Source organism: Eubalaena glacialis, chromosome 4 (assembly GCF_028564815.1).
Source record: "Eubalaena glacialis isolate mEubGla1 chromosome 4, mEubGla1.1.hap2.+ XY, whole genome shotgun sequence".
NCBI lineage: Eukaryota > Metazoa > Chordata > Mammalia > Artiodactyla > Balaenidae > Eubalaena > Eubalaena glacialis.
The window spans coordinates 128,506,458-128,519,509 of record NC_083719.1 but is presented as its reverse complement, the minus strand read 5'-3'; the positions used below and the strand labels follow the sequence as shown (position 1 = coordinate 128,519,509).

The window sequence follows — 13,052 nt, the reverse complement described above, 5'->3', positions numbered from 1 at the left end:
CCAGACACTATAAAACTCTTAGAGGAAAACATAGGCAGAACACTCTATGACATAAATCACAGCAAGATCCTTTTTGACCCAGCTCCTAGAGAAATGGAAATAAAAACAAAAATAAACAAATGGGACCTAATGAAACTTAAAAGCTTTTGCACAGCAAAGGAAACCATAAGCAAGACCAAAAGACAACCCTCAGAATGGGAGAAAATATTTGCAAATGAAGCAACTGACAAAGGATTAATCTCCAAAATTTACAAGCAGCTCATGCAGCTCAATATCAAAAAAACAAACAACCCAATCCAAAAATGGGCAGAAGACCTAAATAGACATTTCTCCAAAGAAGATATACAGATTGCCAACAAACACATGAAAGAATGCTCAACATCATTAATCATTAGAGAAATGCAAATCAAAACTACAATGAGATATCATCTCACACCAGTAGAATGGCCATCATCAAAAAATCTACAAACAATAAATGCTGGAGAGGGTGTGGAGAAAAGGGAATCCTCTTGCACTGTTGGTGGGAATGTAAATTGATACAGTCACTATGGAGAACAGTATGGAGGTTCCTTAAAAAACTAAAAATAGAACTACCATACAACCCAGCAATCCCACTACTGGTCATATACCCTGAGAAAACCATAATTCAGAAAGAGTCATGTACCAAAATGTTCATTGCAGCTCTATTTACAATAGCCAGGATATGGAAGCAACCTAAGTGTCCATCAACAGATGAATGGATAAAGAAGATGTGGCACATATATAATATGGAATATTACTCAGTCATAAAAAGAAGTGAAATTGAGTTATTTGTAGTGAGGTGGATGGACCTAGAGTCTGTCATACAGAGTGAAGTAAGTCAGAAAGAGAAAAACAAATACCGTATGCTAACACATATATATGGAATCTAAGAAAAAAAAAAAAAGTCAGTAAGAACCTAGGGGCAAGACGGGAATAAAGACACAGACCTACTAGAGAATGGACTTGAGGATATGGGAAGGGGGAAGGGTAAGCTGTGACAAAGTGAGAGAGTGGCATGGACATATATACACTACCAAACGTAAAATAGATAGCTAGTGGGAAGCAGCCGCATAGCACAGGGAGATCAGCTCGATGCTTTGTGACCACCTAGAAGTGTGGGATAGGGAGGGTGGGAGGGAGGGAGACGCAAGAGGGAAGAGATATGGGAACATATGTATAACTGATTCACTTTGTTATAAAGCAGAAACTAACACACCATTGTAAAGCAATTATACTCCAATAAAGATGTTATAAAAAGAAATAAAATAAAAAATAAAAATAAATTAAAAAAAATACAGTGTATCTCCAACAAGCCTATTTGTATCCTTCCCATCCAACTCAGTGCTCCCTAGAATCAGACAGTGACCACACAGGGCAAGAGGCAGGAGCAAAATCCATCTTTCCATTCCACTAGGGTTACTATCCTACTACTGCTTCATGGGTAGCTTCTCAGAGAGACTGCTAACTCACCATGGGACATCTCTATCTTATCCCAGGCCTAGGACTGTGCAGAGGAGAAAAAAGTCCTGATCAATAAGTATTCACAGATCTGACTTGATCATTAAAGGGAAGGACACTGCCCCTAAGCAAAGCTCCACTTCAAATAAGACCCTCATGCATTATGAAGCGAGAAACACGGACCTCCCTCCCTTGGAAACCTATTTAAAAGTGGTGATTATATTGTGCATGATGCATACTGAATTCCTCTGTGGTCGAAATTAATACCTAGAAGATGTTCTAATGCTATGAGCAGAACACCCTGGGAGAAACTGAGATTGACAAAATGTCTTACTTGCTCCAAGAAGAGATGATAAAAATCCTTGGGGAAGAAACCAGCTAGTGGCTCTATAATTAAACTCAGTGCAGCACCAAAGCCTTCTGGAGTGCTGGGAAGTCTAGAATCAGGATAGTCACCTGCTGGGATGGCCAAATAAATCACACCCGAATGGAGGCAGAAAGATTAGGGTAGGTGGGTTTGAAACATCAGAGGAAAGAAGACAGATGCTCAGCTATGGCTTCAGATTATGTGGGCTGCTTCTGTGGCTCCTGATCCATTTATCTTCACTTATGCGAGCTACCACCTGACTCTTCTCTCTTGAAAGGGCAGGAACATTTGGAAAGTTAAAAGCAAGCATCAGAGGGAAAGAGAAAGACTTTCAGAAAACAAAAGCCCATTTCAGGGCTACCACTTGGCTGGCCATACAACAAACCTAGCCCCCAGAGCCCTGCTGATTAGGGTGTCCTGTGCGAAACACTGATACTCCTGAAAAAATGTTTTTCTCAATTTTCTCAATCTGTCCTGGTACAATGCATCACTGATCAGAGCTCTAAAACCAGACTGGCCTGAAAGGTTATTCTGATCCCTAGGGCATTTGACAAGCTTCTCAGAATCTGCTCACGGCTGCTCTCTGCAATGACATTGTAATCTTCCGAAAAGAACTGCTGCTTAAGACACACCCTGTGACATCTACCTGTTTAGGAAGCATTTCAGTATGTCTCTGTGCTTCTCTACAATACAGCAACCATGACTTAGGGAAAATGAGATACAGAAGGGTTCCCAAGCATCCCGGGCCCATGGTGAGAGGCTCCATCCGCACCTGCACATGGAGCAGGTGACAGCCATGGGACACGCACAGCAGAAGCTGGGAACCAAGCACGTTTGCCCTCCTCTTTCTCTGTCTATTTAGAATGGTTCAAGGTCAATGGACTGGATGCTTGACGCTTCTGGGCTCAGATCTCCAGGGAGAAATGGCACCATCAGTCAGGGGATCAACCAATCCATGCAGCATCCATTTCCATCAGAATGACTCACCCAAAGCATAAAGCTCTTGCAGCATCCTACTTCTCCATAGTGCCAGTACAGTATTAGAAAGCTCACACACATCTTTTGATCTTCATGACAATCCCGGCAAAAATGACTATTCTTATTTCCCAGAAAGGGGAACTGAGGCAGTGAGAAGCTGTGATCTGTCCAAGGCCATAGAGCTGGGACACGGCAGATCACCTCTATCCTCTGTGCCCCACTGGCTTCCTGGTAACCTCTCCTCATTTATAAATGCCTCACAGTCTCAGCGCTTAGTCCTCCTTTTCATTCAAAAAGTTTTCACTGGGTTTTGATCGTACGCCAGGCATTGTGCCAGGGGCTAGGAGCAGAATGAAGAACTGGACAGTTGCTGCCCTCAGAGCTTACAATGTAGGGAGATCACAGTACAGGTAAACGGACAACTACAACACAATGGGAGAAGAATTAGGACAGGATCCTCACGGGACTCCAGGGCAGCAGAGAGGAGGGCCACTGACCTAGACATGAAGTTGCTGCGGCTGAGACATCAGAGAAGTTTCTCAAACAGAGTGACGCCCAGGCTGAGTCCTCCTCACTGAGAAGGAATAAGGTAGGGGTGGGGCTAGAGCCTGAGTGGCCCTGACTGTACCTGAAGGTTTCCTCTTTATCATAAGAACTGAAGGAAGCCTTTGAACCTTCTCAGTGGGGAAGTGCATGACTAGACTAAGGGTTAGATGGCTCACACGGGTAACAGGAAGAGAACAGATCTGGAGAGAGAGTCAGACCCAGGCAGGGAAACCAGCCAAAAGGCTTAGTGGGCAGCCAAGGAGGGATGGTGCTAGGCTGGGGGCTGGTGGCAAGGGAGAGTTAAAGTAAAGTGGGCTGGGGCTTCCCTGGTGGCGCAGTGGTTAAGAATCCGCCTGCCAGTGCAGGGGACACGGGTTCGAGCCCTGGTCCGGGAAGATCCCACATGCCGCGGAGCAACTAAGCCCATGTGCCACAACTACTGAGCCTGTGCTCTGGAGCCCGCGAGCCACAACTACTGAGCCCGCATGCCACAACTACAGAAGCCCGTGTGCCTAGAGCCTGTGCTCCGCAGCAAGAGAAGCCACTGCAATGAGAAGCCGGCGCACCGCAACGAAGAGTAGCCCCCGCTTGCCGCACCTAGAGAAAGCCTGCCCGCAGCAACGAAGACCCAACGCAGACAAAAATAAATAAATAAAATAAATAAAAATTTTTAAAAAGTGAAGTGGGCTGATTTAAGAGATAGGGAGGAGGAAAAATACACATTCTGACCCTCATTAATTTTTTAAAAAACCCGGTGCTCCCAGGCTTCCATCCTCCCCCACATACCAACAGTTGGGCAGGTTGAGGGTTATGCTCCCTTGGATCTTAGTTCCAAATTTCAGGTACCCCAGACTCCCCAGGCTGATGTAGAGGACAGTGACGATAGCCATTCCCACATAGAGGATGAGCGAAAACTTCCCGGGATCCTTCATTTTGTTTTCAAGGGGCAGAACCTAGGAGAGTAGTGAGAGAAGAGAAAGCATAGAATAAAGCAACATTAATGGCCAATGACAACAACAAAGTAATATTCTCAGAAAAAAGTAACTTCTCTATCCCCAAATTCCCCCAAAGCACATCTGTCCTTGACTAGACAGACAAATGCAAGCTGTTCCTCATTAGTTAACGCTTGCCGAGCTGGAGGAGCTCTGGAGCCTACTGTCTAAGCAGGAAGTCCCAGGAGGTAAGGGCGGGCAGGCCCGGAAGCCAGGACTCCTAGCACAGGCTGGCTCTTTGCCTCTGGCTACAAGATCCCTGTGGGCTGGGAGTGCTGTTTGCCCCTCGAATGCAGGTGGCATGGCACCCAGCAGGCCCTCTCGCATCATGCCCATCCAGCGCAACAAGGAAGAGACACGGGTGGTGGCCCAAGCCAGCTGTACCTCACCTGAAATCAAAGCTCTGCTAACCTGTCCCAAGAGTGCAAAATGCAGGTCAGGGAAAACTGCCACTCCAGTTCCCAGAAACTGTTTCCTTACCTCAAAAGGGGTGGGCACTAGCAGTGACAAGTGAAATCTCCAAGTTAGAGAAACCGAGAGGACCCTGGAGATTGAGGCTCGTGGAGATGTATAACAAAACCCAGTTTCCAGACTCTATTTCATCCTCACGGCCTTCTCCCTCACAGCAGAGGACTTTCTTTTTTTTTTTTTATTAAATTTATTCATTTTTGGCTGCGTTGGGTCCTTGCCGCTGCACGCAGGCTCTCCCCAGCCGTGGCGCATGGGCCTCTCATTGTGGTGGCCTCCCCCGTTGTGGAGCATGGGCTCCAGGTGCAATAGGCTGCAGTAGTTGTGGCACGCAGGCTCAGTAGCTGTGGCGCCCGGGCCTAGTTGCTCCACAGCATGTGGGATCCTCCTGAACCAGGGCTCGAACCCGCGTCCCCTGCATTGGTAGGCGGACTCCCAACCACTGCACCACCAGGGAGCCCAGAACTTTCTTTAACATTAGCCAAAGCCAAGGAAGGTCCCCTTATTTTTTTTTTAATACTTAAAATTTTTATTATGAAAATTTTCCTTTAAAAAATTTTATTGAAGTACAGTTGACTTACAATGTTGTGTTTAATTTCTGCTGCACAGCAAAGTAACTCAGTCATACATATATATATTCTTTTTCATATTCTTTTCCATTATGATTTATCGCAGGATATTGAATACAGTTCCCTGTGCTATACAGTAGGACCTTGTTGTTTATCCATCCTATATATAATAGTTTGCATTTGCTAATCCCAAACTCTCAATCCTTCCCTACCCCTGTCCCCTTGGCAACCATAAGTCTGTCCTCTCTATTTGTGAGTCTGTTTTTGTTTTGTAGATATGTTTGTTTGGGTCGTATTTTAGATTCTACATATAAGTGATATCAGATGATATTTGTCTTTCTCTTTCTGACTTACTTCATTTAGTATGATAATCTCTAGTTGCATCCACATTGCTGCAAATGGCATTATTTCATTCTTTTCAATGGCTGAGTAATATTCCATTGTGTGTGTGTGTGTGTGTGTGTGTGTGTGTGTATATATGCCACATCTTCTTTATTCATTCATCTGTCAATGGACATTTAGGTTGCTTCCACGTCTTGGCTATTGTGAATAGTGCTGATATGAACATAGGGGTGTGTGTATCTTTTCAAATTACAGTTTTGTCTGGGTAGATGCCCAGAAGTAGAATTGCTGGATCACATGGCAACTCTACTTTTAGGTTTTTGTTTCAATAAATTTATTTTTATTATTTATTTATTTATTTAGGCTGTGCTGGGTCTTCGTTGTGGCATGTGGGCTTCTCTAGGTGCGGCACACCAGCTCTAGAGTGCGCAGGCTCAGTAATTGCGGCATGTGGGCTTAGTTGCGGTATGTGGGATGTTAGTTCCCCGACCAGGGATCGAACCCGCGTTGGGAGCGAGAAGTCTTAACCGCTGGACTACCAGGGAAGTCCCTGTTTTTAGTTTTTTGAGGAACCTCCATACTGTTAGGAAAGGCCCTTAATGAAGGCTGGTTCGTATAGGGAAAGGAAAAATAGCAAGTGTGACTGTGACAACCTTCATGATCTGCTGTCAACCGCCCCTGGCTGGTCTGACTCCCGAAATGTGACTCAGGGCAACATCAAACTGCCCCACCCCGTCCCCAGCTGTCTTTGATCTTGTCATTATGCTCATTTTCCTTGAGGGCCTGCGGCCACCAGGCAGAGCAGGTCTGAGCCAGACACACCCGGCGATGGCAGACACTGCGAGCCTGCTGCAGGCCTGGGGCTCTGGGGCGCATCACTGCTCTGCATCTCCAACCGGCCCTCAGCAACCCCCCCGACCGGCTCAAGGGGCTCAAGCTTCAGTTGATCCACATCCAATGAGAAACAGTTTCTAAGCTTTCCTTCGGTTTCTTTCTATGGAGGGTCTCAGGAGCCAGAGGGCAGGGTGCCCATCTCCTCCAGCCCGGCCAGCCCAGGCCAATGGTGCAGAAACAGAGAGAGCACGGGAAACCCCAGTGAGTCCAGAGCTCTTACCGGTCATGCCCAACAGCCCTCAGATCCAAACTAACAGTCAAAACAGCAGTGTCTCTATTGTAAAAAGAGAAAACATGGACAAATCTTGAAGTAACAGATAATGACGATTACAGAATCACTCCGTATCCAAGCCTCAGCTAATGAAATGAAGCAAAGAACAATTTTTGCCCTGTGCTGTTAGGGAAAACTGACAAATGCAGTACAATGTTCCTTAAGAACCCCGGGCATCTTTCCGCACTCACTCAGCCTCTTCTTTCCAGTCCCGAGTGCTCGGGACCTCTTTCTCCTGCTATAATACAGGCCCCTTCAGGCCTCTGCCCCAGCAGCAGGGAAACCTTATATGTCTGTGAATCAAGATGAGACGTTCTGGGGCTTCCCTGGTGGCGCAGGGGTTAAGAATCTGCCTGCCAATGCAGGGGACACGGGTTCGAGCCCTGGTCTGGGAAGATCCCACACGCCACAGAGCAACTAAGCCCACGAGCCACAACTACTGAAGCCCACGCGCCTAGAGCCCGTGCTCCACAAGAGAAGTCACCGCAATAAGAAGCCCACGCACCGCAACGAAGAGTAGCCCCTGCTTGCCGCAACTAGAGAAAGCCCGCACACAGCAACGAAGACCCAACGCAAAAATAAAATAAATAATTTATTTTAAAAAATTAAAAAAAAAAAAAAAGATGAGACATTCTTCTTGGGCAATGAGAAGCCCCAAGAGCAAGCACAGGGAAAGGTTCAAAACCTCAGGACAACCACGTACACACAATCACTCAAAAAGCCTTCCCCATGTTGTTAGAGCTTCACATTCCATGGACACCACCGGGGCAATCCCTCAAATTGTGACAAAAAATGTCCAGCTTCTAGGTTTTCTTAAAAGTGTATAAGGTGACAGGACAATCAAATGGGGACAAAAAGATATTCCATGAAAGAACTGTCTTCCCATTTCCTAAGCCCTAGGCCAGCAGAGCTAATAACTTTCTTCAGAGAAGAATTCTGGATCTTTATTACGAAAAACACAAATAAAAACCAAAATAGGTACACCTGAGTGACAGATTCCTCCCTTTAGGAGAAGAATTTGGTGAAATCACAGCACCAACACGGGGAAGCTGAGCTAGGAGTAAAGGCTACTCATTTATACAAGGAAAATACAGCTCAACAGTGTTCCAGGGCAGAGAATTCATTCATATGTTTATTGATTTAACAATAAAATCAATAGTATTATTAACGAAAATAAAAAGTACTTAATGCTCACCATATGTCAGGGACCGTACAAAGCACTTTACACATATCTCATTGAATCCTAACAACTACTAAACATTAAGCCCACTTTTCAGAAGCAAACAATGAAGGCTCTGAGAAGGCGAGTCCTTGCACAAGGTCACATAGCTACTCTCTGGCAGAGCCGGGACTCACCCCAAGTCAGTCTGAATCTAGACCCTGTGTTCAGAATTGCCCTGCACTGCTGCTTACTGCACACACAGGAGGTGAGTGTGCAACAGAGAGGGATTGAAGGGAAACATTCTCAAATTACATACAACTTACTTCCAAAAGCTGGAGCTGGGAAACTTCAGTGGAGTCTTTGAAACGCTGTTCATTAACTGGCCAATAAAACTCAGAAGATAATTTCTAATAGCATTTCCTCAGCATTCCTTAAAGCAGACCTCAAGGACACTGAGGGCACCAGAGAATCACAGTGCAACTCTTACCATCCCGATGCCTTCAAATGCAAAAACGGCCGTGCCAAAGAACAGAGGGTAGGTCCGCCAGGATGCCACCAAGGGGAGTAAACTGGGGTCTGGGATATCCTGAAAGAGAGAAAATAAAACAGAGCAAAGGCTATATAGAGATTCATGATTTCAACCCCAGCATCAGACAGGTCAAAACTTTCCTAAGTCCAAGATCCTCTGAAGGGAGAAAGTCTAACATCTGACAGATGATTTGGGGTCATTTATAGCCTTTCTTTTTTTTTTTTCCATCAAGCTGAGAAAACCCTACTTGCTTTGGGGAAAGACTAGCCCAAAGTACCATTAAAAACTCAAATGTTGGGACTTCCCTGGTGGCGCAGTGGTTAAGAATCCGCCTGCCAACGCAGCGGACGTGGGTTTAATCCCTGGTCCGGGAAGATCTCACGTGCCACGAGCAACTAAGCCCGTGCACCACAACTACTGAGCCTGCCCTCTAGAGCCCACGCTCTAGAGCCCACGAGCCACACTACTGAAGCCCACGTGCCACAACTACTGAAGCCCGTGCGCCTAGAGCCCCTGCTCCGCAACAAGAGAAGCCACTGCAATGAGAAGCCCGCGCACCACAACGAAGAGCAGCCCTCGCTCGCCGCAACTAGAGAAAGCCCACGCACAGCAACAAAGACCCAACGCAGCCAAAAATAAAAAAATAAATTTATTAAAAAAAAACTTCAAATGTTAGAGACTGCATAAAAAGAATCATGTTCTTTCACTAGGTAATCCCATCCCCAGAAATATAATCTAAGTAGGAAAAAAATGATGAAAATATGAAAAAAGTTGAGCAAGGCTTTTTAACAGTAAGTGATAACAAATGCTCCCAAACATCTGAACAGTTAGTTTACTGCACATCCAATAAACCACAGAATATTATGCACTATTTAAAAAGTAAAGAGTGGGATAACTAAGTAGTACATGAAAACTGCTTATGAAATAGTAATGAGAAAAATATTTTTAAAATTTATATATTCACCATGATACAACTACATAAACACTCCACACAGATAAAGCTGGAGGGAAAGGTGGTAGATTTTTAGATGAGCACTTTCTCTTTTTTTCTCTACTTCCCTTTCTCTCTTTTTTCAAAAATTCTGTAAATCAACACTTGGAAAATATTTTTGATAGGCACACGACAGGAGTATCAGCACATATGGGGAAAAATATAGCAAAAACAGCATTTTTAAAAGAAGGCAAATAAAAACCAAGGCACTTGATAACTGCAGGTACAATGTAAGTATGTACCCACCTAGCTGACCAATGGGCAAGAGTCTCTAGTGATGGACAGTATTGAAGGAGCAGGACTCAGAGGAGAGAGAAGCTGCCATCCTTTCAGAATTTGGCCTTTAGATTAAAAAATGACTTTAAAACTGCCTTTTACAATCTTTTAAAACTGATTTCACTAAAGAGGTCTCTAGAGAGATATGGGGCATGTTCTAATAGTGTGATGGAATAATATCAGAGAGCAAAAAGATATCTACTATTCCTCTCTGTAATAGGCTTCTCTTTAAAAGATTTCAAAGCAATTATATTATAGTCTTCCTAAAATATAAAGGATTTTTTAAATGCTTTCTTTTTTTTTTCTTCCTGATCCCCTGCTAAGAAATCAGTTAGATCTCTCATAAGAAGCACTTCAGGGACTTCCCTGGTGGCGCAGTGGTTAAGAATCCGCCTGCCAGGGGACACGGGTTCGATCCCTGGTCCAGGAAGATCCCACATGCCGTGGAGCAACTAAGCCCGTGTGCCACAACTACTGAGCCTGTGCTCTAGAGCCTGCGCTCCACAACTACTGAAGCCTGCCCGCCCTAGAGCTCATGTGCCGCAACTACTGAAGCCTGCACGCTGTAGGGCCTGCGTGCCGCAACAACTTAGCCCGCGTGCTGCAACTACTGAAGCCCGTGCGCCTGGAGCCTGTGCTCCGCAACAAGAGAAGCCACTGCAATGAGAAGCCCGCACACCGCAAAGAAGAGTAGCCCCTGCTCGCCACAACTAGAGAAAGCCTGCGTGCAGCAATGAAGACCCAACACAGCCAAAAAAGAAAAAAGAAAAAAGAAGCACTTCAGTTCCTAGAATGAAGAGAAGACTCGTAAATATTTCTGTTCTTTGATGAAATATGAGGGTGAGATCACCCTGTAATTATCCCTGAGTCACAGTGTAACTAAAGTTCCTGAAAACAGGAGGTTAGTGGATCTGTTGGTTAATGGATGACTACTGCCCAGAGTCATACATCAGATCGGGCTGGGATATCTGAGAGGGAATTTCAAAATACATGTCAGGGGATACCGGTGTGAATGAGACCAGCAGAAGGAATTTATAATTCTACATATGTAATGACTGCTACTGCCTTACACCCCCACGAATTAAACTTGGGGAAAAACTTTCATTTACAAAGAAATGTACAAATTAAAATCGGCTCACTTGCAACATATTATCTCCTCATTTGTACCACAGTATCATATAATTGTAACAGCTTTTTGAAAAAATGCTGTTAAATGTACATAAGCATTGTCAGATGTACTCCAATTTTGGAAACGTTATTAACTGTGAAAAAATACATCTCAGAATCAAGGATCTCCCTGGCAGCCCAGTGGTTAGGACTCCGAGCTCTCACTGCCATGGCCCGGGTTCAGTACCTGGTCAGGGGACCTCAGTAAGATCCCACAAGCTGTGCGATGCGGCCAAAAAAAAAGAATTAAGGATATGCAGTGATAACACATTTATTGGGAGCCCTTCTGGGCAAGGCACTCTGCTCAGAACTGTGCCATTTGTCATGCACATGATGAAGACACCTGCTCGCGTGGAAGGCATCAGGCGACTTCCTACAATGGCATGAGCCTGAGGCGCAAGAGCACGGGTCACGTACAGGCTCGGGTTTAGGTGAAAATTCAGGAAATTTGGACAGCAGGAGGAAATACAAGGTAAAGAGGGCAAAATGCCAAGATGAGACAGAACTAACAGCAGCAACAAAAACAACCCAGAGGGACATCTTTAGCTGTGTACCACATCAAAATGAAGCTCCTGGACACACAGCCAGACCCGGGCAGATAGCACTATCAGATCACAACCTACCTCCTGGCTGAGCGCAGAGACAGGCTCAGAATCGCTCTCGGGAAGTCAGCAGGGCTGCCTCATCCAAAAGCGCAGGTTGTATGAGGCACAGACAATGCCCTGGATGGACACTACCTTCAGGGGGGACTGAGATGCTATGGAACCCATATTCCCATCCCAGCCCTCTGATCACAGCAACGACCACAGTCCAACAACCTGCAGTGGTTTGACATTAAATGCGGTGTCTACGTGAGCTGGCATCACCCGTTTTTGTCTTTAACGTTCACTGCAGTGTGTCCTAGGCACTGACTGAGATCTCTAATTACAAAGTTAAATCATACACTTATTTACCCTTGCTTGTTTTAACTTAATTGGCCAGATAGGGAAAGAAACTCTCTGGAAATGGTCATTCATGTGTTCACAGGTCCTCTTTCCAGTCCCATAAAAAAATGGGACATGGACAGCTGTCTATTTTATGCATTAGAAAACAGTTCTGCTTAGATCCTTGGCTAGTTTGATTTGGTATTCTTGCACCTTGACTGCTAGTAAGAATATTGCAAGGCTTTTTATAAAGGATATCACTTACATTACCAGAACCATAAAAGATACTAAAATAAAGCTATAAACAAAATTATGAATAAAATATATATAATGAAGACATATACTTACATGATTATTATATGTAAATTATATATTTTAAATCTTTTTGTATTGTTTTTGCAATGTTTTTGTTTGTTTGTTTGCTTTTTGCTATTTATGATGTTAGAAATGGTAAAAAGCACCCAGAATAAAAAATTTGTATTCAGAAAAAAAGAAAATAGTTCTGCAGGAGAAGAGTCAATATCTGCCATCCACCTGACTTACTGGGAGAAGGAAATACCAGTGAATGCTCACTGATGACACTGTTAGTCTAAATGCATTATGTCATTTCCTCAGTACAGGAAGTCCTTGTATTTTATGACCCACTGTTTTCCTAGAAACCTCATCAGGGCGCAACCGGGTCACTGTTAAGCAGATTGTGAAAATGAGGCTAAGTTCACCTGTCAGACTGAGCCAAATTTAAAAGATTGATACAGTGTGGCTAGAAGGGGTTGCTTACAAACTGTGGAAGGGAGTCAACGTGAAATTGGTAAATAGCTTTTGGAAAAAGCAACTTGGCAATATAAAAAATTCTACAGTGCACACTGCCTAGCAATTGCCTCTCTAGCACCTCTAGATGCTTATCTTGGAGAAGTATTTATACATGTCCACAAAAAGGAAGGCATACAAATATTCACTGTCATAATACTAAATGACACTACAGATGATACATGACAGGCTACGAAACCACAGCACGTCTATTCTCTGAGATACTATTTAGCAATTAAAAAGAATGAGATAAAACCAGGTATATCAGCATGGAAGGCTTTCTGAGACACT

General features: G+C 44.4%; 1 protein-coding gene across 1 annotated transcript in view; it reads right to left on the bottom strand.

Moving 5' to 3' along the window:
• Window positions 1–13,052, bottom strand: part of LOC133090081 (proton-coupled amino acid transporter 1) — a 53,117-nt gene that overhangs the window by 17,301 nt on the left and 22,764 nt on the right. Inside the window, exons 8-9 of the mRNA XM_061188354.1 lie at window positions 8,556–8,654; window positions 4,157–4,323 (exon numbers count right to left, since the gene is read on the bottom strand). Coding sequence (XP_061044337.1) covers window positions 4,157–4,323; window positions 8,556–8,654 — 266 coding nt within the window. The remainder of the gene's footprint in view (window positions 1–4,156; window positions 4,324–8,555; window positions 8,655–13,052) is intronic.